Below are 26,012 nucleotides of genomic sequence, written 5' to 3'. Positions count from 1 at the left end.
AGCCCCTCCATGTGGACCTGGAGGTGCAGCAGGCGGCCAGGCACAGCCTCGGCGCCCCCCAGCACCGTGGGCCTTAGGTCGGGGGAAAACAAGGTCACCACTCCAGCCGTACGAACTGTGAGATGGCTAAAGTAGACCCTGTCCCCCCAATCCAGCCGCCAGCTGTCTTCAGCGGTCAGATCCGTATGGGTCTCCTGCAGGAAAACCACAGAGTACCCCCCCCTCCCAAAGGAAGGAGAGCATCTGGGGCCTGCGGAGACCCATCCTACAGCCGCGGGTGTTCAATGTTGTGATAGTAAGAGGTGCCATGAGGAGGGCTGCGGGGGATCCTCGCCGACAGGGACGCTCGCGGTTCCCAACGGGCCGCGCAGCAGTCTGTGACCTACCCTGTAGGTGAGTAAGGAGTCACGGAAGAGGCGGACCCGCTGATAGGCTGCGGCGCCCTGCCTCCCGGTCCTTTTACCCTCCCCCATGAGGGCCTTTGCGGCCCAGAGGATTTGATTAAAGTCCCCTCATCGCTGGAGGGCAAGCTGGACTTTGTTGCGGGAGCCACGGACGTCTTCTAAAAACTCCCACAACTCCTCTCGCAGCGCATGGGGGGACTGGGGTTACGGTCTGGTTACTCCCCAATGGGGCCCTTGGTACAGCCCCGTGGCCTACCGAGATGGGCAGACAGGGTGCAGACCCCCGACGGAGCTCCTGATGGTTTGGCTTGAATGCTGGGGCGATAGGGGGCAGTGGAGGGAGGATAGCAGCCTCTGGTGGGTCGGGACGGGTAAATACAAAGGCTGCTCCCTGGGCTTCATCTGTTGGAAAAGGGAAGGAGACAGCCCCAGGGGTGGCAATAACATCTTGGGAGGTGGATAGGATAGGGGCAGGGGCAGGGTTGGGGTGAGTGTCTGGGCAGGGAGAGGGCTCTCAGTGAGGCCGGGCGCAAGCTCTGATTGATTTGGCAGCCATGGCATCAGGAGGTGGACTCTCTTCTATAGGGCCCTCTCCCGGGAAGGAGGTCGAATGCTCCTCACCAACGAGGGGTGCCCCTGGTGGCTCAGGTTCCAGCCGCGTGGCACTGGCCGTCGCCTCAACAGGCTCAGCGGCTCTCAGCGGGGTGCCCTCTGCAGCTGGGTTGATGGAGGAGTCCAGGGGCTCCTCGGAGGTGGGAGCGGAAGCAACGGTTATGGGGAGGGAACATGGGGAAAGGGGGGCTGGAGTGAAGTCGCCCAGATCAAGGCCCGCTGTCATAGAGTCATCCTCCCCCTGCGTGACCGGGGTCAGACCCAGGGCCTCGATCTCCTCATATATAGATGGGAAATCATTTTCCGCCACCCCGGGATTCTCCCCGCCGGTACCTGATGCGACGGTTGCTTCGGGGCACACTGGGGTTTCAGATGGTGCCTCGGGGGTCTTGGAGGGGAGGGACTCCCGTGGAGGGGAGATACAGCCTTCCAGTGCTGCCACGTCATCCCCAGCCGGCTCCGGTGGATGGAACACACCCGTGGGTAGAGCGGAAGGCTCGGCATCGGTGCCCCCCTTCCTGGTCTTCCGGGGGGCCTCTGCGTCAGATGGGAGGAGCGGAGCTCGAGCCTTCCGCTTGCCCCGCTTCCCCTGGACTAAGGCCCAGCCCCCCATGGCATCATCCGGGGCCTGGCTAGCAGGGGTTGTGTCAGGGGGCAGAGGCGATGACTCAGGGACTCGAGGGGGTAATGGTGGGGCAGTACAAGGGAGGGAAGATTCCCCTTGGGGCGGGCCCTCTCCCATGCCCGGCGGTGTCCCTGCTGCACCCTCCTCCATGGCCCCCCCCAGATTGCAAGCAGCGGGGGTTGGGCTTTCCCGCTCATCTGGGCATAGTTGGGGAGGTGCCCCTTGGGTCCGAACGGGAGCAATGGTGGACTGGGAAGGAGGAGGGGTGGTTTTGGGCGCCGGGCAGCCAAGGGCGCCGGCAATGACGGGGCCAGTGCCCTGCCGGGGCTCAAGGGTCTCGGATACCCCTCCTTGCCAGGCCAAGGGGCAGTCCCTCCGGACGTGCCCCATCGCCCGGCAGAGGTAGCACCGGGCCTCCCCTGTGGAATAATGCACCCGGTAATGGGCCCCCTAGTAGGGGACTACGAAAGACCCCTCCAGCGCCTCTCCATCACGCGTCGGCAGCGGCAGTTGAAGCTGCACTTGCCAGCGGAATGAGAGGATGTGACGGAGGGCGGGGTCTTTGCAGCCCAACGGGAGAGAGCTGATGACAGAGATGGGCTTCCCCAAGTTAGAGAGGGTGGGTAACAGGGCAGCATTGGGGAGAAAGGGAGGGACGGAGGTCAGGACCAGGCGGATGCCCAGGTCCTCTAGCGGTTCTAAGGGGACAAAGACGCCCCCTACTGCCAGGCCCTTCTCCACCGCCTCCTGGACGGTGGCCTTCGATGTTAAGAAGAAGATGACCTTGCCATACATTTTGGAGGCCGCCACGATGGCCGTGGGCCCCAACACCCTTGCCAATGCCCACACATAGGTCTCCACATGGGGCAAGGGGGGCACCAGGAGGCAACGGACTCCGTGCTTCCTGGTCATGGTGGGAAGGGGCCCCGGCCACTATAGATGGTAGTGGAGGCGGTGGGTGGGAGAGATGACGAAGCGGCAGGCGGGGGGGCTGCCGCCACCTGGGCGTATGCCCTGGGGGCCAAGGGAGGGACACCAGCAGAGCTGGTGGAGGGAACAGCAGGGAGGGAAGCCCCAGCCGGCGGTGGGGCCGGGGCATTGGGGGCAGCCCCTGCCATGGAGGGCCTGGTCTTTTTAGCGGGGCCCTTCTCCTCCTTCTTCCCCTGGCCCTTCCCGCCAGCTGGGGGGGCTCCCCCCGAATCTGAGCGGGGGAGAGACATGGCAGCAGTGGAGGTCACCCTGGTGCCCGTCGCTGCTGGTGCCCCAGCGGGGGCGGTGGCAGATGGTTTGGCAGCAGAGGTAGAGATTTGGGGGGAGTGAGAGGCTTGGGGGGTGATGGAGGGGCAGGCGGGGGAGGGGCAGCTCGGGCAGCTGGAGGGGCCCCACCCATCTCATCCCCCGCCATCATGAGCAGGGAGGAAAGGGGAGATACCATAAGAAGAAGGGGAAAGGGGAAGCAGGTCGACCACTCCTCCCCGCTAGGCTGCAGGCAGGGGAGGAGGGCGCCAAAAGGGCTGTGCTGGACGGGGGGCAATCAGGGGTTAGGGGTCAGTCACCGACACAAGGTGGAATTCCGGCTCCTCTTGGTGCACTAGGGGAGGGGGGATACAACAACATTCAGGGTGCAGTGAAAAGGGTTGAAACTAAAATGGGGAGTTGCACAAGCACATGGGAGGGGGCATGGGCACACGGAGCAAGGGGCTAAATGGTCTGGAGGTAGAACAGGAAAACCAAGGGGCTAGCTTCAGAGGCTGGGGTGGGGCAAACAAACAAAGGCTGCAGAAGGAAATGGGCGGGGCAGGCAAACAAACTGAAGCTAGTAAGAGGGGCTGGGGTAAAAGGGGGGGCAAAGCTACAAGTGGCAAATGGGGCAGGTAGTAAAGGGCAAAGCTGGGGGGTAGGCAGTCCTGGGGGGGGGGCACGTGCACCGTTGTGCGCTTGCACAAGTCTTTTTAGGCTGGCTGCTGCTTCTGGCCCAAAGAGTGGAAATAGGGCATGGCAAGCCAAGCAAGCAAGCAACTGAGTCCAGAGGCAGGAGCTGAGGCAGATGGTATAAGCCAGTGGGGGTGGTGGAGGGGGCAGCAGTGGTGGTAGTAGTGGTGGGGGTTGGGGGGGACACACAGATGGATCGGGGGGCAGCTCCATGCTGCACCCCCTGTGCCCCTACAAACACAGTCATGACCCCCACCACAAGAGCACAGTTTGAAAGTTACTCAATCTTAGGGCCCCCTCCATGGTGGTCTGCAAAGTCTCTAGGTGCTCCCCCACTGGTAGATGGTCCTCTTCTTCTCCTCCTCGGGCTTCAGCAGCTCCAGGCAGCAGACTCCACAGCAGCAGCAGCTCCAGGAACTCCAGGTGGTGGTCAAGGCAGGCAGAAAGGACCCCTCTCAGGTGGTGGTGGTGTCCACAACAGTAGTGGCTGGAGTCCCTCACTCATCCTCTCTGGGGAGTGGGCTAGCAGACCCCCCCCTGGGCTGCAGTTGTTACAGTAGTAGCACCCAAGAGTGGGGGGTCCAGCAGCCAAGTAGCAGAGAATGAGGGGTGTCTGGTCCAGCCAGGGGAGCAGCTGGAGCAGCAGGGAGAGCTTAGGGCACAGCAGCAGCAGGAGTAGCAGCTTCCCACCGCCCTCCAAGCTAGAAGGCTATGGGAGAGCAATGGGAGCTAGAGAGATTCGCTGCAGGCTAAAAAAATCCCTGGTACCAGGATAAGTGAAATGGTAGCTGCTCCAGGTCAATTAAGACACCTGGGGCTAATTAAGAACTTTCCAGAAGGCAGGGAGAATGCTAGGTTGATTGGGACACCTGAAGCCAATCAGGGGCTGGCTGAAACTAGTTGAAAGCTTCTCAGTCAGTCAGATGGGTGTGCATGTCAGGAGCTGTAGGAAGAAGTTGCGCTGTTGGAAGGGCTGAGTAGTACACACCATATCAGGCACCAGGAAGGAGGCCCTGAGGTAAGGGTGAAGTGGAGCTTGAGGAAGTGAGGGCTGCTGTGGGGGAAGTAGCCCAGGGAATTGTACATGTCATGTTTTTAAAAGGTCATCTACCATAGCTGATACTATTAGGGTCCCTGGGCTGGAGCCTGGAATAGAGGGTGGGCCCGGGCTTCCCACCTTTGCCCCCTGTTTAATCACTGAGACTGGGAGACAACAGAGACTGTTCAAGGAAGGATAACTTCTCCTCACCTCCCTCGCTGGCTTATGATGAAAATGACTCAGTAGACTGTGACCATTGTCCCTAGAGAAAGAAGGGTTACGTGAAGGGTCATAGTGAGCCTCTGAAACTAGCGAAATCCACCAGGAAACACGGGACCCACAGAGGCAAGGACAGAGCTTTGTTACAATACGTTATTTTCACATCATAAAACTACCACTCATTCAATTTAAACATTCTTTGGAATGGATAAACCAAACTGATGCTCATGGCATATTATAAGAAAGAAGGAAAAAAAAATCAGCACTGCCATACATCTTTCTTGTCATTCTAAACCTCAGGTGGTAAGGTAGTTTTCATGTGCAACTTTTCTAAAAGAGATACAGTTTGTCCTTCAGTACAAACCAATGAAGAGTCACCTTAGCTGTGCATGGTTAGCTTGAATTCTTCTTTGAGTGATGATCCCCATGTATATTCCATTTGTGGGTACACATGCATGCCCCTTGCGCCTGAGTCTGGAATTTTTTTGCAAGCAGTGTCCATTGGCCCACACATAGTTTACCTCATGCTCTGAACCAAAGGCCTAAAAGAGTGGTATGGGACAATGCCTTTCCAGTTCCTTCTTACCACCACATGGTGTGAGTAGGAATCTTTGATGTCCTCAGCTCCTTTCTCCTGTGTTATTTCTGTAAATATATTGTAAATTGTTTCACTATTTTTCTAAGATAGTGTTGTTAGATAGTTATTTCCCACATTCACCACCACCCCCAGGGTTGTCCCCACTGTGAAGGCTGGGATTATGCTCAGAGTTCCAGGGTTCAAAAACTCTGTTTCTTGCCCTTGCTCCTTTTCTGTGAGTGCTGAACATCAACTCTGCCTCTAGTGCCTGGGTGAGGCCCTCATCTCCGCCAAATGCAACATCTGCCGCTCCTTTCCCCTGAGAACTCATGAGGGTCAGGAATAGAGGTTTAGGAAACATGATGGAGAAGGCAATGAGACCTTTTTGTTCGAGCTAAGGTACTTCATAAGGGGGTCAGGGTGTTTGGGTTTTTTTTCCACACCCCTGTGACAAATTTTTTACTGACAAAAGTGCTAGTGTAGACAAAGGCTCAGACTGCACCAGAGGTCATACCAGTATAGCTAGCTGGTAAAAAGATTCACATTCCTATCCGAAATAGTTACACTGTTAATACTCAAGTGTAGACTGTGTCCTAGAGTTAGCATCTGGCCCTCAGAATGCTTAATAGACTAAATAATTACGGCATTTTTTTCTGTAACTGGGGGCAAAGCAGTTTCCTGATCCTGAGATGCAGGAGTTAATGAGAGGCAGCTGTGTCTTGTGTGTTTTTTGTTATCTGTAGTCCATGAAGGAATCTCTGAACATTTATTTAATAAAATATTGATCCTGCAGAGAAAGCCTTAAACTAAAGGGATTGCCCACTGTCAGCTTTGTCATTCACATAGCATCCGAAGAAGACAGCAATGGAATTATTGTGTCCCTCACTCATTGATCTTGCGCCCTTTTTCCCCCTGCTGCAGGGAAACTTAATCATTTGTCTTTTAATGTATTACTCTTCAAAACCCATTGACAGCAAAGAAGTGTTCTTTGAAGTAAACCAAAATGGGATCTTTATTAACGTATTCGTTGCCTGCAAAGGATTTTGGCCAAGATTTAAAAAAAATGGGGGCTTAAAGTTAGGGGCCTAAGTCCTTACTTAAGTACTGAAATAAATAGCCTGATTTTTCAAAAATGCAAAGCACCCAGCAGCTTGGAAGTTGGACTTGTAGCTCTAGAAATATTGAAACATCAGAGAAGTTAATGAGGAACAAGTACATCAAAGTGAGGTTGATGAGTTATGTCTTCAACTCAAGTAAAATGTTGACTATAGAGAAAAGTAGGCAACGTTTGAAGAATCACAGAAGTCTGTTGGAGCTGTTGGGTGCACAGCCCTTCTTGAAAATCAAGTCACTTATTTAAATATTTAAAACTGGATTTAGGCCTCGAACTTTAGGCCACTGCTTTTGTTAATAATATCTTGACCTTTGCGTGTCCTTTCCATTTATTAAGAAGAGCAGGCATCCCATTTTACAGCCATATTTTGCATGTTGGATAATTTGTCTTTTCTTGTATACTTGAGAGTTTACTGGAATGAAGATTCTTGAGAAAAACGCCTAATATTATGTCTCATAGTTCTGCTGCTTCCTAGTTTTTTTTCTTTAACCTTGTTGTTCAATTTTTGTTTGTTTTTTGTTTTTGTTTTTAAATTCTTTACCATAGTTGGTAAAAGCATTTTGGCAACTAGTTTCTGGGTTTTTATTTTCTCTTGATACTTTTTAGCAATAACTGGACATATGATTTAAGGTGAAAATGCCATTTATTGGGCAGATAAAAGGATTCTTGTAACAGTAGCTTTTAATTATCTTGACAATTATTTTTATACAGTTTCTCAGCATTTTTAAAGAAGTGGATTATGTGACTTTTCTGATGTATTATTATCAATGAGAAAAAAGTTCATAAATGAATTCTTAACATGACATTGTGTAATATACATGAAGATGAATAGCATGCTATGTTTACTGTTTACATTTCAAACAACTTCTCTTAATAAGAAAAAGATTCCAGATGTCTCTAGCCGGAGGGAAGTATACAGTATGTAGCCTAATAAAATAGCATATTTGAGAGAGGGGGTGGTAATTGATTTATGTAGGTAAATGGTCTGAATTTAAACACTAGTCAACACCAGGGCTTTATGTTAGATGAGTGAATTTCACATGTGAAATATTAACTTTGAACGTTATAAAAACATTTCCTTATGGCCAGGAGAAGCTTAGGAAGTCTTGTCTTTCTGAGTCATCTTTAAAACTTTTCCTTTTTCATTTAATTTTTATTAGATTTTTTTAAATGAAATAAACCTAAAAGCATTAAAAACATAAACCATACAAAGTTAAATGCAAAGCAGAAATATAACAATGTGAATATAAAAACAAGACACTTTTCTTCAAACATATAATGAAAAAAAATCTCCCTCTCCAGCCTCATTTTCCTGATTCTCTCTACTCAGTGTTTCTCATTCAAAATACATTTCCCCCCAGTAACAGTTTCAGACTTAACTCTCTTTATGGGCTCCCTCTTAGGCTATGCCTACACTTATGGCAGGAAGTAGAGTACATACTTCACGCCCTCCCAGCACAGGTGTACATAGCAGTGTAGACGGTGAGGCACTGCTCTGGCACTGACAGAGCCTTTTCTCTCCACAATAAAAGGCTCTGGCAGCTTTTCCAGAGCCTTTCGCTGCCATGTGTAACCACACACCACAGTGTGGATGCAACCTTCTTTTCATTGTGGCGTGTAGTTACACATACCCTAGACACCGCCACCAGTGTAGGCAAGGCCTGTATTGACTTGAAACTCAGGCTCCTCACCCACATTCCATTTATGTGTGGCTGGATAGGTAAGCATTTTCAGGCACTCCTAGCACCTGATCCAAAGCCTGTTGAAGCCAACAGGAGTCTCCATAAATTTTGGATCAGGCCCCCCTAGAAACTTCTGTGGTGATTTTTGATTCAGTGGCATCAATACTCCAATATGACGCGATTTAAACTCTGCTAGTGTTGCTAAAAAGATATGGAAGCTGCTTATCCAGAACCCTTCAGAATCTTGTAAAATGTTCGGTTTTGCAGATCTACTTAAAACCTGTTATGGCTGCAAATGTACTAAAGTTTGTCCTCCCAACTTACCCTTACTGTCAGGCAGAAGATTTAAGAAATGTTCTCAAGCTGATTCAATGGCATTTTCCCTCTTTTTCTGAAAGAAATTTGAGTTATAGCCCAGAGTATAGCACAAAGCGCTTTTATGAAGTGAGAGACGTAGAAAATTGCTTGCTTTGTGCTCAGAGGTGGAGATGAATGGATAACAGCTCTTTCAAGATTCTCAGGCCATTTGAGAAAGGAAAAAATATTAAAGTAACCATCAAGAACATCAGCTAGAGTTCAAGGAAATAGAGGTCACAGAAGTTGTGTGACGCAAGATATTGCTCCTGCTTCCACTGAAGTCAATTCTAAGGCTCCCATTGGCTTCAGTAGAAGCAAATGCAGGCCCAAAATAGATAAAATTAGTGAAAGAAATAGTTTATTAACAAATTAAAACATTACCTGTGTTCTTACATGTCTTTTTTTCCCCCTTCTTCTTCAGTACTCTGCCTCATTGCCCAAAAGGACCCCAACTAGTAGAATTAAGGGCTTTACACAAAAGGAAATCTTCATATAGCATCTTCAAATGCCAGATATTTATCCCATGGTGACTGCAAGCTTATATGTGTTAGGTTATTGTATTTCTTTCCCTATATCTTTTTCCTGCTCCCAAGGAAGCATGCGTGTCACAGATCTGTTCAATTATCAAGTACTTATGAAGCAGAGAGAAGCCAGGCAATGCCAGTTCTCTGGAACTATGAAGAGCTCAAAGTTTCCATCTTCAATGTTTTGTTTATGCATCAGAAGCAAATTAGATCAATGTAAAGATCAGCTGCAGCATCAATATAAGAGCTGCACTACTTACATGCTATCTACTGTCCAAGAGAAATAATGTATCTTCTCTGAGGCTGGCATTAAAATGACATTGTAATCTCCACCATCTGTCTTCCTTCTCTAGATGTTAATGAATGTGCAGTAGTAAATGGAGGCTGCCAGCAGAGCTGTGTTAACACTCCGGACTCCTTCTATTGCATATGTGATATGGGATACAGACTCCATGCTGATGGACGCACCTGCCTAGGTAAGTAAATATTACACCTAGCTTGAGGCTTATTTCAGGGAAAAGAGAGCTACAAGTGTAGGAAAATAGGTTGTGTTATTTTCTATAGTAAAAATTGTAATTGGGGGAAAAAAATACAAACAATTACAGACTTTTCCAACATTTAGTTCTGTTCTCCAACCTAACCAGTGATGGATATTTTGCTGTAAGTAATAACTGCACGATAAGCAGAGATACCACCTCAGGCTCTGACCCTGTGAGATTTCACAAATTGTGTCATGAAAGCCGAGGGAAAGAAGTAGAGCATGTCAAGCAACTGGGTGTTATTAGCCATGTTGAAAGCCACAAAGAGGTCAGGAGGATGATGTGGAAGTAGAAGTTCTAAGATATGGACAAGAGGTCATTAATGACTGGTGAAAGCAGGTCTAATGAAGTAGAGTGGGCAGAGGAGTTGGAGGAGATCAAGGCTTGACTTGGAGGAGAGGAACTCAAGGCAACAGTTGTAAACTGCCTACTAGATGAGTTTGAAGGGAGAGAGGGTGGTAGCTGGAGAAACAGCTGGTGTTGAAGGTTGTTTTTTTGAGTAAGGTGGCGGATCCTTTCCACGGGGTAAGAATTATTTAGATACTGCCTCAAAGGTCAGTTTTGACTTATGGTGAGTGCATAAATCACCAGCCTTCCCCCTGCACCCACTCCCTCTTCTTTAACTTCTCCTTTGTTATGAATTTTTATGTTAAAAATAGGTCAGCATTTAAATATTTCTCAAGGTACCAGGTTCTGTATGTTTGTTTGGGTTTTGTTTTAAATCTTATCCACAGAACATATTGGGATAAATGCATGATGCACACAGAACTCTTAATCATGGCCACATGCTGCAGTATTTATTTTGTGCTGAACCTTTAACTTGCAGAGTAGAGGTCTGTGCTTCTGGAGCTAAGTGTATTCCATGATGTCGTTCAGTTGGTTGATAGTGCTGTATACCTTTGATCCAGTCTGGATAGTTCTTTATTCCCACTGTAGCCACATCTCCCTCAATCAAACTCCTCAATCTGTTCCTCACTCAGAGTGTAGCCGCCTCACTCTCTAAATACTCGAGGGAATTCTGCACCAAAAATTTTAAAATTCTATGCACAGTATTTTAAAATTCTACAAAATTCTGTATATTTTATTTGTCAAAATAACACAATATAATCGCACCAGTTTCAATTATTTTGGTAATTTATTTCAAAATACAGTCAGAAAATATGTCTGTAACAATACAAATAACAACAAAAATTCTCCCTGGAGAAAGTTAAAGAAAACCCTACGATGACCCAGTTCCTGTTCTCTATTATGTTTGGTGGGTGCCTCAGTCTGGGTGTGCCAGCAGGGCACATCTTGGGGAAAGCTCTTCCCCTGTGGTTTCTGACACCCACACGTCCTACTCCGCAAAGCCCAGCTGCGGGGTACCCCCATCCCAGATATCGCACCACCTTCCTCCCAGACCCCAGCCATGGGACACACCCCCCGCATTCCCAGACACCCCTACCCCCCAGGGATCCAGAGAGAGAAACAGCCTGATGCTGGGACTCGGTTTGTACAGAGTTTCCTGCATGCTTCCTCCTTCCTTCAGGACATGCTGGGAGCCACAGCTTTCACTTTCCCTGTCCCCCCTGTATTTGAGAGCTAGAGAGATGTGGTCTGCTGGGTCCAGCAGCCCCTAGAGTTGGACAGCAGCTCTGCAGCACCAATTCTTCAGGGAAAGATGAAATTCTGTGCAGAACATTAATTCTGCACAAATTCTTCATAGAGCATTGGTGCAGAATTCCCACAGGAGTGTCTAAAACTGTCCTTGAACAGCTACATTTCACTCCTAGACCAACTCCTTGATCTGCTGCAGTCCTGCTGGTGATGAAGATATAACACGCAACTCAAGTGTGTAAGACTTTGCTTTGCTCAGTCAACAAAATCAATGTTGTACTACTGGGTACAAGAGCCAGAGTTTTAAAATAGAAAAGGCTACAGACAAAGCACATTGCTTTTTGTTTAATCTATTCCTAAAAACCCCAGATTATAGGTTTTTTCTACTACTACAAAAGTTTATATGTGAATTTAGTGATTGTGCAAGTTGTCTTAATGGTGCCCTGATTATTACAGTTATTACTGGCAGAGTGTGGGCAGTAGCAGTGCTATCTTCCACACACTGCATTACTCAACTCTGACCTGGAGGGGTCATATCTTGGGTAAGGGGATGGGTGAATCTCCAAAGCTCATTTCAGGCCTTTGCCTCTCTGCTCAGACTGTGGTAGGGTTCCAGTTGTGATGACAGTTTTTATGAATCCTGCCCACTGGGAACTGTCGTGACACTACCAAACTCTATTCATCAGTGGTTCTCAACCAGGGACACGTGTACCCCTGAGGGTATGCAGAGATCTTCCGGGGGTATGTCAACTCATCTAGATTAGTGTTTATCAACCTGGGGATCATGACCCTAGGGGAGTCTCAGGATGGGTTTAAGGGGGGGATCAGAAGTGCAGGGCCAGCATTATGTGGTGGCAATTGCCCAGGGCCTCATGCCATAGGGGTCTTCCACAAAACTAAGTTATATGCTTCAGCCTCAGGCAGCAGGGCTCGGGCTTCAGACTCCTGAAAGGGATACAGTAGTCGAGACAGATTGAAAACCACTGACTTACACCACCAAACAGTACCAGATAGCAAGTTTTGGTCACTAGAATAATGTCTTTATTTATTTATAATCATGTTTATTATGGTAGTGCCTATTAGGTAGTACAATAACACTTAGACGTCAGGTTTCAGTGTAGCAGCCGTGTTAGTCTGTATTCGCAAAAAGAAAAGGAGTACTAGTGGCACCTTAAAGACTAACAAATTTATCTGAGTATAAGCTTTCATGAGCTACAGCTCACTTCATTGGATCCTCACGAAAGCTTATGCTCAAATAAATTTGTTAAGGTGCCACTAGTACTCCTTTCCTTAGACGTCAGTGGTTCAGGAGCCAAATTAGCGATCATTGTTACCCAAAAGAGCCTCCCTGGGGTCATGATGCCCAGTATGAATTCATTGTTTCATTTACTATTTATTAGTCTCACAGCAAAAGGACTGACCAATTGGGTAGTAACATAGTAAAAGCATCCTGATTGTTTAATAAATTAGATTGGTTAATAATTAAATCACACAGTGTTTTAATATCATGTGCTGCAAAGAGCCACGGGAGATGCATTAAAGAAGGGAAGGAGAAGGAAGAGACTGGAAATCAAGAGGGAGAGTGTGGAGCAACATCCAGTCTGCAGAAGGGAGAGAATGTTCAGAGTGAAACTGCAGAAAGCAATCTGATGGCCGGAGTTGGTCAGCAGTTTTTCAACAACATGATTTTTGGCCAGAAAACATCTGTTTGTCGAAACCGCAGGACTGTATCCCTGCTTAAGCTGTTCCTGAAGCTGCTGTGCCAGCTTCAGTCTGTGGTGGTTTCCTCCCCACAGTATCTTTGCTAAAGGCCACATGGCTGAGGGAAGGAAGGATGCTGCTTTTTAATTTAAGAATCTTAAAATGGTATATTGTTTCAGATGGACAATTGTCATAAATATAAAGGGAAGAGTAACAACCTTGATGTATGAGTAAAATAAAATCCCTCCTGGCCAGATGTACTGAATCCCATTACCTGTAAGGAGTTAAGAAGCTCAAATAACCTGGTTGGCACCCGACCACAATGACCAATAAAGAATGAAGATACTTTCAAATCTGAGGGGCGTGGGGAGGTTTTGTTTGTGCTCTCTTTGTTTGTTCCCTCTCTGGATGGAGAGAGACCAGAAAGGTAAAATATCTCCTGAAAACATACCTAAAATGATCCATCTAATACAAAAATTGTAAGTAAGGGCAAGGAAATGCGTTAGATTATCTTTTGTTTTAGCTTGTGAATTTTCCCTATGCTAAAAGGTAATTTCATTCCTGTTTTGTAACTGGGAAGTAGAGTCAGAGGGGAATCCTCTGTGTTTTAAATCTTTTTATTTACCCTGTAAAGTTACCTTCCATCCCGATTTTACAGGTGTGATTCTCTTACTTTTTTTTATAAATAAAATTCTTCTTTTAAGAACCTGATTGATTTTCAGTGTCCTAAAAACCAAGGGGTTTGGTCTGTGCCCACATTGTAACCAATTGGTTAGTATATTATTCTCAAGCCTCCCCAGGAAAGGGGGTGAAGGGCCTTGGGGGAATATTTTGGGGGAATAGGGGCTCCAAGTGACCCTTTCCTGAATTTTTATCTAAATCACTTGGTGGTGGCAGCAATACCATCCAAGGACAAGGAGAGGATTTGTGCCTCAGGGAAGTTTTTAACCTAAGCTTGTAGAAATAAGCTTAGGTGGTCTTTCATGTGGGTCCCCACATCTGTACCCCAGAGTTCAGAGTGGGGAGGGAACCCTGACAGCAACTAGCACTTGAGGGACAAAGTGGGTGAGGGAATATCTTTGATTGTTCCAACTTCTGTTGGTGAAATCCCATATCCTGGACCCAACACTGCAACCTAGCAATTAACATGTGCTTGCCTCCCAGGGTGCGCTTGCTTATTTATTTTTTTATTTATTTATTTCTTGTTTTGAATGAGTGGTAACAACTGTGTCCTTATTTTCTTCACAAGGATTAAGTGAGGGGAGGGCTCCTGCCTCATACTGGGAATGAGGGGCGATCAACAGGTTATCTCAAGTGCTTATATACAAATGCACAAAGCCTTGGAAACAAGCAGGGAGAACTGGAGGTCCTGGTGATGTCAAGGAATTATGACGTGATTGGAATAACAGAGACTTGGTGGGATAACTCACATGACTGGAGTACAGTCATGGATGGTTATAAACTGTTCAGGAAGGACAGGCAGGGCAGAAAAGGTGGGGGAGTAGCACTGTATGTAAGGGAGCAGTATGACTGCTCAGAGCTCCGGTACGAAACTGTGGAAAAACCTGAGTGTCTCTGGATTAAGTTTAGAAGTGTGTGCAACAAGAGTGATGTCATGGTGGGAGTCTGCTATAGACCACCGGACCAGGGGGATGAGGTGGATGAGGCTTTCTTCCGGCAACTCACGGAAGCTACTAGATCGCATGCCCTGATTCTCATGGGTGACTTTAATTTTCCTGATATCTGCTGGGAGAGCAATACAGCGGTGCATAGACAATCCAGGAAGTTTTTGGAAAGCGTAGGGGACAATTTCCTGGTGCAAGTGCTAGGGGAGCCAACTAGGGGGAGCGCTTTTCTTGACCTGCTGCTCACAAACCGGGTAGAATTAGTGGGGGAAGCAAAAGTGGATGGGAATCTGGGAGGCAGTGACCATGAGTTGGTTGAGTTCAGGATCCTGACGCAGGGAAGAAAGGTAAGCAGCAGGATACGGACCCTGGACTTCAGGAAAGCAGACTTTGACTCCCTCAGGGAACAGATGGCCAGGATCCCCTGGGGGACTAACATGAAAGGGAAGGGAGTCCAGGAGAGCTGGCTGTATTTCAAGGAATCCCTGTTGAGGTTACAGGGACAAACCATCCCGATGAGTCGAAAGAATAGTAAATATGGCAGGCGACCAGCTTGGCTTAATGGTGAAATCCTAGCGGATCTTAAACATAAAAAAGAAGCTTACAAGAAGTGGAAGGTTGGACATATGACCAGGGAAGAGTATAAAAATATTGCTCGGGCATGTAGGAAAGATATCAGGAGGGCCAAATCGCACCTGGAGCTGCAGCTAGCAAGAGATGTCAAGAGTAACAAGAAGGGTTTCTTCAGGTATGTTGGCAACAAGAAGAAAGCCAAGGAAAGTGTGGGCCCCTTACTGAATGAGGGAGGCAAGCTAGTGACAGAGGATGTGGAAAAAGCTAATGTACTCAATGCTTTTTTTGCCTCTGTTTTCACTAACAAGGTCAGCTCCCAGACTGCTGTGCTGGGCATCACAAAATGGGGAAGAGATGGCCAGCCCTCTGTAGAGATAGAGGTGGTTAGGGACTATTTAGAAAAGCTGGACGTGCACAAGTCCATGGGGCCGGACGAATTGCATCCGAGAGTGCTGAAGGAATTGGCGGCTGTGATTGCAGAGCCCTTGGCCATTATCTTTGAAAACTCGTGGCGAACGGGGGAAGTCCCGGATGACTGGAAAAAGGCTAATGTAGTGCCCATCTTTAAAAAAGGGAAGAAGGAGGATCCTGGGAACTACAGGCCAGTCAGCCTCACCTCAGTCCCTGGAAAAATCATGGAGCAGGTCCTCAAAGAATCAATCCTGAAGCACTTAGAGGAGAGGAAAGTGATCAGGAACAGTCCGCATGGATTCACCAAGGGAAGGTCATGCCTGACTAATCTAATCGCCTTTTATGATGAGATTACTGGTTCTGTGGATGAAGGGAAAGCAGTGGATGTATTGTTTCTTGACTTTAGCAAAGCTTTTGACACAGTCTCCCACAGCATTCTTGTCAGCAAGTTAAGGAAGTATGGGCCGGATGAATGCACTATAAGGTGGGTAGAAAGCTGGCTAGATTGTCGGGCTCAACGGGTAGTGATCAATGGCTCCATGTCTAGTTGGCAGCCGGTGTCAAGTGGAGTGCCCCAGGGGTCGGTCCTGGGGCCCGTTTTGTTCAATATCTTCATAAATGATCTGGAGGATGGTGTGGATTGCACTCTCAGCAAATTTGCGGATGATACTAAACTGGGAGGAGTGGTAGATACGCTGGAGGGGAGGGATAGGATACAGAAGGACCTAGACAAATTGGAGGATTGGGCCAAAAGAAATCTAATGAGGTTCAATAAGGATAAGTGCAGGGTCCTGCACTTAGGATGGAAGAATCCAATGCACCGCTACAGACTAGGGACCGAATGGCTCGGCAGCAGTTCTGCGGAAAAGGACCTAGGGGTGACAGTGGACGAGAAGCTGGATATGAGTCAGCAGTGTGCCCTTGTTGCCAAGAAGGCCAATGGCATTTTGGGATGTATAAGTAGGGGCATAGCGAGCAGATCGAGGGACGTGATCGTTCCCCTCTATTCGACACTGGTGAGGCCTCATCTGGAGTACTGTGTCCAGTTTTGGGCCCCACACTACAAGAAGGATGTGGATAAATTGGAAAGAGTACAGCGAAGGGCAACAAAAATGATTAGGGGTCTAGAGCACATGACTTATGAGGAGAGGCTGAGGGAGCTGGGATTGTTTAGTCTGCAGAAGAGAAGAATGAGGGGGGATTTGATAGCTGCTTTCAACTACCTGAAAGGGGGTTTCAAAGAGGATGGCTCTAGACTGTTCTCAATGGTAGCAGATGACAGAACGAGGAGTAATGGTCTCAAGTTGCAATGGGGGAGGTTTAGATTGGATATTAGGAAAAACTTTTTCACTAAGAGGGTGGTGAAACACTGGAATGCGTTACCTAGGGAGGTGGTAGAATCTCCTTCCTTAGAGGTTTTTAAGGTCAGGCTTGACAAAGCCCTGGCTAGGATGATTTAACTGGGACTTGGTCCTGCTGTGAGCAGGGGGTTGGACTAGATGACCTTCTGGGGTCCCTTCCAACCCTGATATTCTATGATTCTATGATTCTATGATTAGGCGAAAGGCCAGATTCTGATCTCTTGCAGATTGACTTCAGCTGTGAGGCTGAGTGGGCATTAAATAGGTGCAGAATTTACTCCTCAGACTGGGGGGAGAAAGAGAATCCAAATCCTCCTCTCAGTTTTACTGATATGAATCCACTGATTATAGCACAGAGCTTCTGCTGTTTTAGATTGATGTGAATGAGAGCACAAGGTGCACCCACATCTCATCTGGTGGAAGTGAATGGAATAACAAGTTTTACATTTGTGAAAGGATTACCAGATCCTGGTTTTCTTACCTTCGATGCTGTTTACTAAAAGAGATCCGTACTGCCACGTCATGCTAAAAAAAAATAAAAAGATATTTCCCTTGTATCTCAAGAGAAATTACCATACAAGTCCAATAGCAGTAGTCAAACTTGGTAAAAAGGATTAAAATGTTTTGTAAAGCTACACATTTAGGGAAGAAAACAGTTCTGTTTGTTTTAGTTGTTTTAAATCCCATTTAATGTCTAGTTAATATGAGAAAAACAGCTCAATTAGGTATGATTGTGTCACATCTGCTGAATTCATTCACGCATATTCTTTTCTTCCTTTCACTTCATGTATTCAGTCACTTGGGCATGCTTTAAGAATAGCTAAATGTGGTGTTGGTCATTTCTAGTATTTGCAGCAATACATTTATTGGCATAACTAGAACAAACACAAACTATACCATTATTCAGGATGTGGGAGGATTTTTTTTAAATAAAAAACTAGTCCTTTTAGCTCTGTTGTGGGTTTATACACAAGCAAAGAGTTCAACATTTTGGGGACTTAAAAGCAATTCAAAGTAAGGAGATGTTTAAATCATATCTTGGCTCATTTGTTTGGAGACTAGGGAAACGGGTAAAGGAAAGGCAACACGTTCAAGAAACCAAACTCATCAATTTATGGGAAATAACTGTCCAGATTTGGCTGGAACCATTGGTATTTTTCAGTGAATGAAGGGAAGGTAGCCAAATCCAGTGCTCATACTAGGGTGAACCAAGGGTATCTCCACTGAAGTCAATTTGGTTACTTCTGAATTATAGCACTGTGAGCACAGAATTTGGCCCGTAGTGGTCAAGCAACTTCATACTCGAGATGAATAAACTGGTTTGGGAAAAAAGAGAGATGATAATGCCCAGAAAGCAATGGCAAATGTTCAAATGAATTGACCTGTCCCATGGGCTTGACCTTTTTCATTTACTTACTGTGAACAACTTGCAATCATGTTTTCTACTAACACAAATAACCACAGATGGCAAGTTTCCAGTCCTCCCCAATTCAAAGAAATTGAACTTTAATCCACACATGCAAGTATTTGTGACAAAAGTATTCAAATCTTATTTTGAATGCTGTACTCAATTCTGGTTATCTCGTCTCAAAAATGATACAGATAAATACTGAAGAGTCCAGAGACGAATGACAAGAATGATCAGCAGCATGGAGAGAGATACACCTGAAAAGACAGGGTCATAATAAAGATATGAAAAGATTAGAAGCTGTTTAGTTTCAACTATTTAAACAGGATAAAAAATATAAAGGCTATAAGAAACTCTCATGCATCGGCGCATAAGCCAAACACTAACTGACAGGGATTAGGAAGAAACTTTCCCTATTAAAATGTTATTCCAGGGTTGTCCATTATGGAAATTCTGGCATCTTCCTCTGAAGCATCTGGCACTGGCCACTGTCAATAACAGGATACTGGTCTGGATGGACATGGATATGAGTCAGCAGTGTGCCCTTGTTGCCAAGAAGGCCAATGGCATTTTGGGATGTATAAGTAGGGGCATAGCGAGCAGATCAAGGGACGTGATCGTTCCCCTCTATTCGACACTGGTGAGGCCTCATCTGGAGTACTGTGTCCAGTTTTGGGCCCCACACTACAGGAAGGATGTGGATAAATTGGAAAGAGTACAACGAAGGGCAACAAAAATGATTAGGGGTCTAGAGCACATGACTTATGAGGAGAGGCTGAGGGAGCTGGGATTGTTTAGTCTGCAGAAGAGAAGAATGAGGGGGGATTTGATAGCTGCTTTCAACTACCTGAAAGGGGGTTTCAAAGAGGATGGCTCTAGACTGTTCTCAATGGTAGCAGATGACAGAACGAGGAGTAATGGTCTCAAGTTGCAATGGGGGAGGTTTAGATTGGATATTAGGAAAAACTTTTTCACTAAGAGGGTGGTGAAACACTGGAATGCGTTACCTAGGGAGGTGGTAGAATCTCCTTCCTTAGAGGTTTTTAAGGTCAGGCTTGACAAAGCCCTGGCTGGGATGATTTAACTGGGACTTGGTCCTGCTTTGAGCAGGGGGTTGGACTAGATGACCTTCTGGGGTCCCTTCCAACCCTGATATTCTATGATTCTATGATTCTATGACAGCTGGTTGGATCTGGAAAAACAATTCGAATATGTCAAGTTTCCTTCCCCACTCTGAACTCTAGGGTACAGATGTGGAGACCTGCATGAAAACCCCCCTAAGCTTATTTTTACCACCTTAGGTTAAAACTTCCCCAAGGTACAAACTATTTTACCTTTTGTCCCTGGACTTTATTGCTGCCACCACCAAGTGTCTAACAAATATATAACAGGGAAAGAGCCCACTTGGAAACGTCTTTCCCCCCAAAATCCCCCCAAGCCCTACACCCCCTTTCCTGGGGAAGGCTAGATAAAAATCCTCACCAATTTGCATAGGTGAACACAGACCCAAACCCTTGGATCTTAGGAACAATGAAAAAGCAATCAGGTTCTTAAAAGAAGAATTTTAATTAAAGAAAAAGTAAAAGAATCACCTCTGTAAAATCAGGATGGTAAATACCGTACAGGGTAATCAGATTCAAAACAGAGAGAATTCCTCTAGGCAAAACCTTAAGTTACAAAAAGACACAAAAACAGGAATATACATTCCATTCAGCACAACTTATTTTATCAGTCATTTAAACAAAACAGAATCTAACGCGTATCTAACTAGATTGCTTATTAGCCCTTTACAGGAGTTCTAACCTGCATTCCTGCTCTGGTCCCGGCAAAAACAACCCACAGACAGAGAGAACCTTTCTTCCCCGCCCCCTCCAGCTTTGAATGTATCTTGTCTCCTCATTGGTCGTTTTGGTCAGGTGCCAGCAAGGTTATCCTAGCTTCTTAACCCTTTACAGGTGAAAGGGGTTTTCCTCTGGCCAGGAGGGATTTAAAGGTGTTTACCCTTCCCTTTATATTTATGACAGGCCCTTAGCACAGAGTCAGACATGAGTGTCGCTTTAAGCTAGTTAAAGGCCTTCTGACACTCTTCGGTCCGCTGAATGGCGTTTGGCAGTTTCTTTTTGATTAGGTCTGTCAGTGGGGTGATTTGGCCATATTATGGTACAAATCGCCTGTAATATCCAGCCAAGCCTAAGAAGGATTGGACCTGTTTCTTTGACTTTGGGACAAGCCACTTTTGGATAGCATCCACTTTGGCCTTTGGGGGTTGATAGTTCCTTGACCCACCTGGTGTCCAAGGTAAGTCACTCTGTTTAGGCCTATTTCACACTTCTTAGCCTTAACAATTAGTCCTGCCTCCCTTATGCACTCGAAGACTTTTTGTAGATGTTCCAGGTGTTCTGCCCAGGAATCCGAAAATATGGCCACATCGTCAAGGAAAAGACTGCATATTCTCCTAATCCCACTAGGAGACCATCTACAAGTCTTTGGAAGGTGGCGGGTGCATTCCACAGCCTGAAAGGGAGTACATTAAATTCATACAGCCTGACATGTGTGGTGAAGGCTGACCTTTCCTTGGCGGTTTCATCTAGTGGTACCTGTCAGTACCCCTTGGTTAAGTCCAAGGTAGAAATGAACTGGGCCCATCCCAGTTTCTCTAATATTTCTTCTGTGCATGGCATTGGACAGTTGTCTGGGCGAGTTACAGCATTTAGCTTATGGTAGTCCATGCAAAAATGTATCTCCCCATCTGGTTTGGGAACTAGAACCACTGGAGATGCCCAGGCACTTCCAGAGGGGCGGATTACACCCATCTGTAGCATATCCTGGATCTCCCATTCTATAGCAGTTTTAGCTTGAGGAGACACCCAGTAAGGTTGGACTTTAATTGGGTGAGCATTACCTATGTCAATGGAGTGGTATGCTCGTTCAGTCAGTCCTGGGGTGGCTGAGAATGTCGGCGCATAGCTAGTGCACAGCTCCTTGACCTACTGTCACTGCATATGTCCAAGGGTCATGGAGAGGTTCACCTCTTTCACGCCACCAGCACTTTTCCCTTCGTAGTAGACACCCTTAGGCCACTCAGCGTCATCTCCTCCCTGGGCTGTAAACTGACAAACCTTTAATTCTCTGGAATAAAAGGGCTTTAGAGAATTAATATGGTACACCTTATTGGAGGTGGGGAATGCTATGAGATAATTAACAGCTCCCAGGCACTCCTGGACCGTGAATGGCCCTTCCCACGACACTTCCATTTTATCGGCCTGGAGCGCCTTTAAGACCATGACCTGGTCCCCTACTTTGAAGGAATGCTCTCTGGTATGTTTATCATACCAGGCTTTTTGCTCTTTTTGAGCATCCTGTAGGTTTTCTTTAGCAAGGGCTAAAGAGGTTTGGAGGGTGTTTTGTAGGTTGGTTACAAAGTCCAGAATGTTAGTTCCTGGAGAAGGTTTAAACCCTTCCCTTTGCTGCTTCACCGACTGTAATGGCCCCTTAACCTCGTGGCCATATACAAGTTCAAATAGTGAAAACCCTAAACTGGGATGTGGTACAGCTCTGCAGGCAAAGAACAACTGTAGGCAACACTAGGTCCCAATCATTGGAGTGCTCATTTATGAATTTACGTATCATGGCCCCCAAAGTCCCATTCAATTTCTCCACCAGGCCATTTGTTTGATGATGATAAGGGTTGGCAACCAAGTGATTCACCCCATGAGCTTCCCAAAGGCTTTCCATAGTTCCTGCCAGGAAATTAGTTCCTGCATCTGTGAGGATGTCGGAGGGCCAACCTACCCTGACAAAAATGTCTGGTAGTGCCTGGCACACACTTTTAGCCCTGGTGTTGCTTAGAGCTACTGCTTCCGGCCATCAGGTGGCAAAATCCGTGAAAGTCAGTATGTACTGCTTTCCTCTGGGTGTCTTTTTCGGAAAAGGACCCAGAATAGCCGCAGCCATTGGCTGAAATGGAACCTCAATGATGGGGAGTGGCTGGAGAGGGGCTTTGACCTGGTCTTGGGGTTTTCCCACTCTGCAAAAGTCCACGTTCCTGACCAGTCCTTGTACTGGACAGGCAACTTGAAAGAGTTGGACTTGAAGGGTTAAATTGTCACTTGGATCTCTGGGTCGATTAAATTGGGGTCCACTAAGGAAGCATGGATAGCTGACACTTGTGCTCCAGTGTCCCTCCACATGGTGACCTTCTTCCTGCCCACTCTCACAGTTTTCCCTCTGCTCCGAGGGTATCTGGGAGGTATCTGGGCCTGAGGACCTCTGGTGTGATTCCAGTGCAATGAACTGTAATTGGTTGGGGTTCTTGGGGCAGTTGGCCTTTACATGCCCCGGCTCATTACATTTAAAACATCGGCCAGCTGACAGGTCACTGGGACAAGGTGGGTTGCTGGAAAATAGTGTGGCAGGACGATAAGGTGTCTGGAGTATTCCTTGGTGTGTAGTTGGGGTCTTGGGCTGCCCCTGGGAATAGGGTGTGGTCTGAGGGTGTCCCTTCTGGTATCCGCTCCAACTGCGACCAGGGTTGTTCCTCTCTCCTCCCTCCACCCATTTTGTTCCAGCTTGCCCTGCCTCTCTGGCAGTCTGGGACTGCTCGTATCGATCAGCATAAGAAGCAAGACTTTCTGCTGAGTCCATTTCCTAATCCCATAAACACTGTTTTGTTTCCTCCTTGGACATATTCAGGAATTGCTCCTGAGCTATCAAATCACACAATCCGTCAAAGCTAGTGACACCCCTTCCTTGGACCCATTTACCTAACAGGTCTTTCATCTGGTTTAGATAAGCCACATTACTTAGTCCAGGCCCTCTCTTAAGGGTTTGAAATTTTAATCTGTACGTTTCAGATGCAATTTGAAATTGCTTTAAAACCAAATCCTTGAACTTATTATAGTCAGAAGCCTCATCAATAGACATCTTATTGAAAATATCCAGAGCTCTTCCAGTCAATTTTGCAACCAGTGTGGTCATCTTGTGAGCTTCAGGAATTTTATGGAGAGTGCACAGTCTCTCAATGATGAGAAAATATTCAGCAATATCACTGGATTCATCATACTGTGGACATAGTTGCTCCCATTTGTGGATTGTTGGGGAAGAGTGGTTAGGGTTATTCAGTAGATTCCGCTTAGCATTTGCCTTCTCCATCTCCAATGCATGCTTCCTCTCTTTTTCCTTTACCTCTATAGCTCTCCTGTGAGCAGCCTCTTGGTTTTTTTCTGTCTCTCTCACTGCCTCCATAGTTCTCCTGTGGGCAGACTCTTGGTTTTTTTCTGGCTCTCTCGCTACCTCCAGTTCTCTCCTGTGGGCAGCCTCTTTTGCTGTTTCTGCCTTGGGCTATATCATGTTTGCCTCTCTGTTTTTAACTAACTTTACACCCGAGAGTTAGAAATAAAACAAACAAACAAAACTTGGCTTGTCAAAAAAAAAATAGGTTTTGCTGTAACCAGATACCTGTGTTCTCTGATAGTGACTGTCAGCCTACAGAAAAATCCTTTAAAAAAAAAAAAACCTAACACCTCTGTCTCCAGGCAAATAGATAGAAAAAGCCTCTAGTTGTTCTTAGCTAAAAAAACCCAACCCATCTCTTCAGGTCTGTGAAGACTTGTGAATTTCCCTGCAGGAGGTTAACTACCCTGCCTTTAGGTAGAGAAAACTCCAGCTCACTATTTGGTAAGTAATTGATCTTTAAATATTCAGGGTAAATAGGACTAATCCCCTGAGATGGGATATTAGATGGATGGGATCTGAGTTACCCAGGAAAGAATTTTCTGTAGTATCTGGCTGGTGAATCTTGCCCATATGCTCAGGGTTTAGCTGATTGCCATATTTGGGGTCGGGAAGGAATTTTCCTCCAGGGCAGATTGGAGAGGCCCTGGAGGTTTTTCGCCTTCCTCTGTAACATGGGGCATGGTTGACTTGAGGGAGGCTTCTCTGCTCCTTGAAGTCTTTAAACCATGATTTAAGGACTTCAATAGCTCAGACATGGGTGAGGTTTTTCGTAGGAGTGGGTGGGTGAGATTCTGTGGCCTGCGCTGTGCAGGAGGTCAGACTAGATGATCAGAATGGTCCCTTCTGACCTTAGTATCTATGAATCTATGAATCTCACAAAAGACAAATCTCTTTTGTCTTAGCTCTGGCCTCCAAGCAGAGACAAAAAAACTCTAACTGCTTTCAGCTTAAAACCTGTTTTCCAGCAGCCCCAAGGGAAAAAAAATTCCTTTTTAAAATCTGTGCTTCTCAAAAAATCTCAAATTGATCTCAAAATGATTTCAAGTTAATCACACCGCTCTGCCACCATGTCAAGGTTCCTTCCCCACTCTGAACTCTAGGGCACAGATGTGGGGACCTGCATGAAAAACCCTCTAAGCTTATTTTTACCAACTTAGGTTAAAACTTCCCCAAGGTACGAACTATTTTACCTTTTGTCCCTGGACTTTATTGCTGCCACCACCAAGCGTCTAACAAATATCACAGGGAAAGAGCCCACTTGGAAACACTTTCCCTCCAAAATCCCCCCAAGCCCTACACCCGCTTTCCTGGGAAAGGCTAGATAAAAATCCTCACCAATTTGCATAGGTGAACACAGATCCAAACTCTTGGATCTTAAGAACAATGAAAAAGCAATCAGGTTCTTAAAAGAAGAAATTTAATTAAAGAAAAAGTAAAAGAATCACCTCTGTAAAATCAGAATGGTAAATACCTTACAGGGTAATCAGATTCAAAACACAGAGAATCCCTCTAGGCTAAACCTTAAGGTACAAAAAGACACAAAAACAGGAATATACTTTCCATTCAGCACAGTTTATTTTATCAGCCATTTAAACAAAACAGAATCTAACGCATATCTAGCTAGATTACTTACTACGTTCTAAGACTCCATTCCTTTTCTGTTCCTGGCAAAAGCATCACACAGACAGAAAGAACCTTTGTTTCTCCCCCTCTCCAGCTTTGAAAGTATCTTGTCTCCTCATTGGTCATTTTGGTCAGGTGCCAGCGAGGTTATCCTAGCTTCTTAACCCTTTACAGGTGAAAGGGTTTTTCCTCTGGCCAGGAGGGATTTAAAGGTGTTTACCCTTCCCTTTATATTTATGACAGAATATAAATGTTGGAACACTCATCTGATCAGAAAGCAGAAACAATAATGTGTGCCTCTTCTGACCTGTCGCAACTAAGCAAAACAGCTAGAATTTCCAGTAGTGTAAAACATTTGTAACAATATTTGTTCAGAAAATGCAAATACTTTTGAGAAAATAGCAATCTGCTCATGAATATTCTTCAAGTAGAAAAAGAGGCTACTTCCCCCAAATACATTGGTTTTGGAAAATTATTCTCTCGACTATAGAAGAAACCAACATGCCTTTGCGCAAAACCTTTGCCTAGTTTTAGGCTGAACCCAAACCAAACTTGTTTGAAGACTGAAATTTTCTGTTCACTTCCTCCCCCACGCACACTATTATTTTTTCTTTTTGAAGGCTCTGTATTTAGAGGAACAAAAATGCAAGAAAAAAAAACCCATATGAGGAAGGCAGAGTTTCCAATATATATGGCCTGGAGGTTTCAGATGAATATGTAAGCACATTCTCATAAGACTGCAGCCAGTTTTTTTAGACCCAAGATGGTGGGACAAACTTCTAATGAACATCCAGGTGTTGGGTGCTTTATTGAACAGAACTTTGCTGAAGTTCTCCCACCAGTTCTTCATGTTGA

The 26,012-nt window shown here is 46.1% G+C and overlaps 1 protein-coding gene across 1 annotated transcript in view; it reads left to right on the top strand.

Moving 5' to 3' along the window:
- The window catches only part of LOC119861396 (multiple epidermal growth factor-like domains protein 6), a 309,492-nt gene that overhangs the window by 188,559 nt on the left and 94,921 nt on the right, over window positions 1-26,012 (top strand). Inside the window, exon 6 of the mRNA XM_043492338.1 lies at window positions 9,439-9,561. Coding sequence (XP_043348273.1) covers window positions 9,439-9,561 — 123 coding nt within the window. The remainder of the gene's footprint in view (window positions 1-9,438; window positions 9,562-26,012) is intronic.

Source organism: Dermochelys coriacea, chromosome 9 (assembly GCF_009764565.3).
Source record: "Dermochelys coriacea isolate rDerCor1 chromosome 9, rDerCor1.pri.v4, whole genome shotgun sequence".
Lineage (NCBI taxonomy): Eukaryota > Metazoa > Chordata > Testudines > Dermochelyidae > Dermochelys > Dermochelys coriacea.
This window is presented reverse-complemented; position numbering and strand designations above follow the sequence as displayed.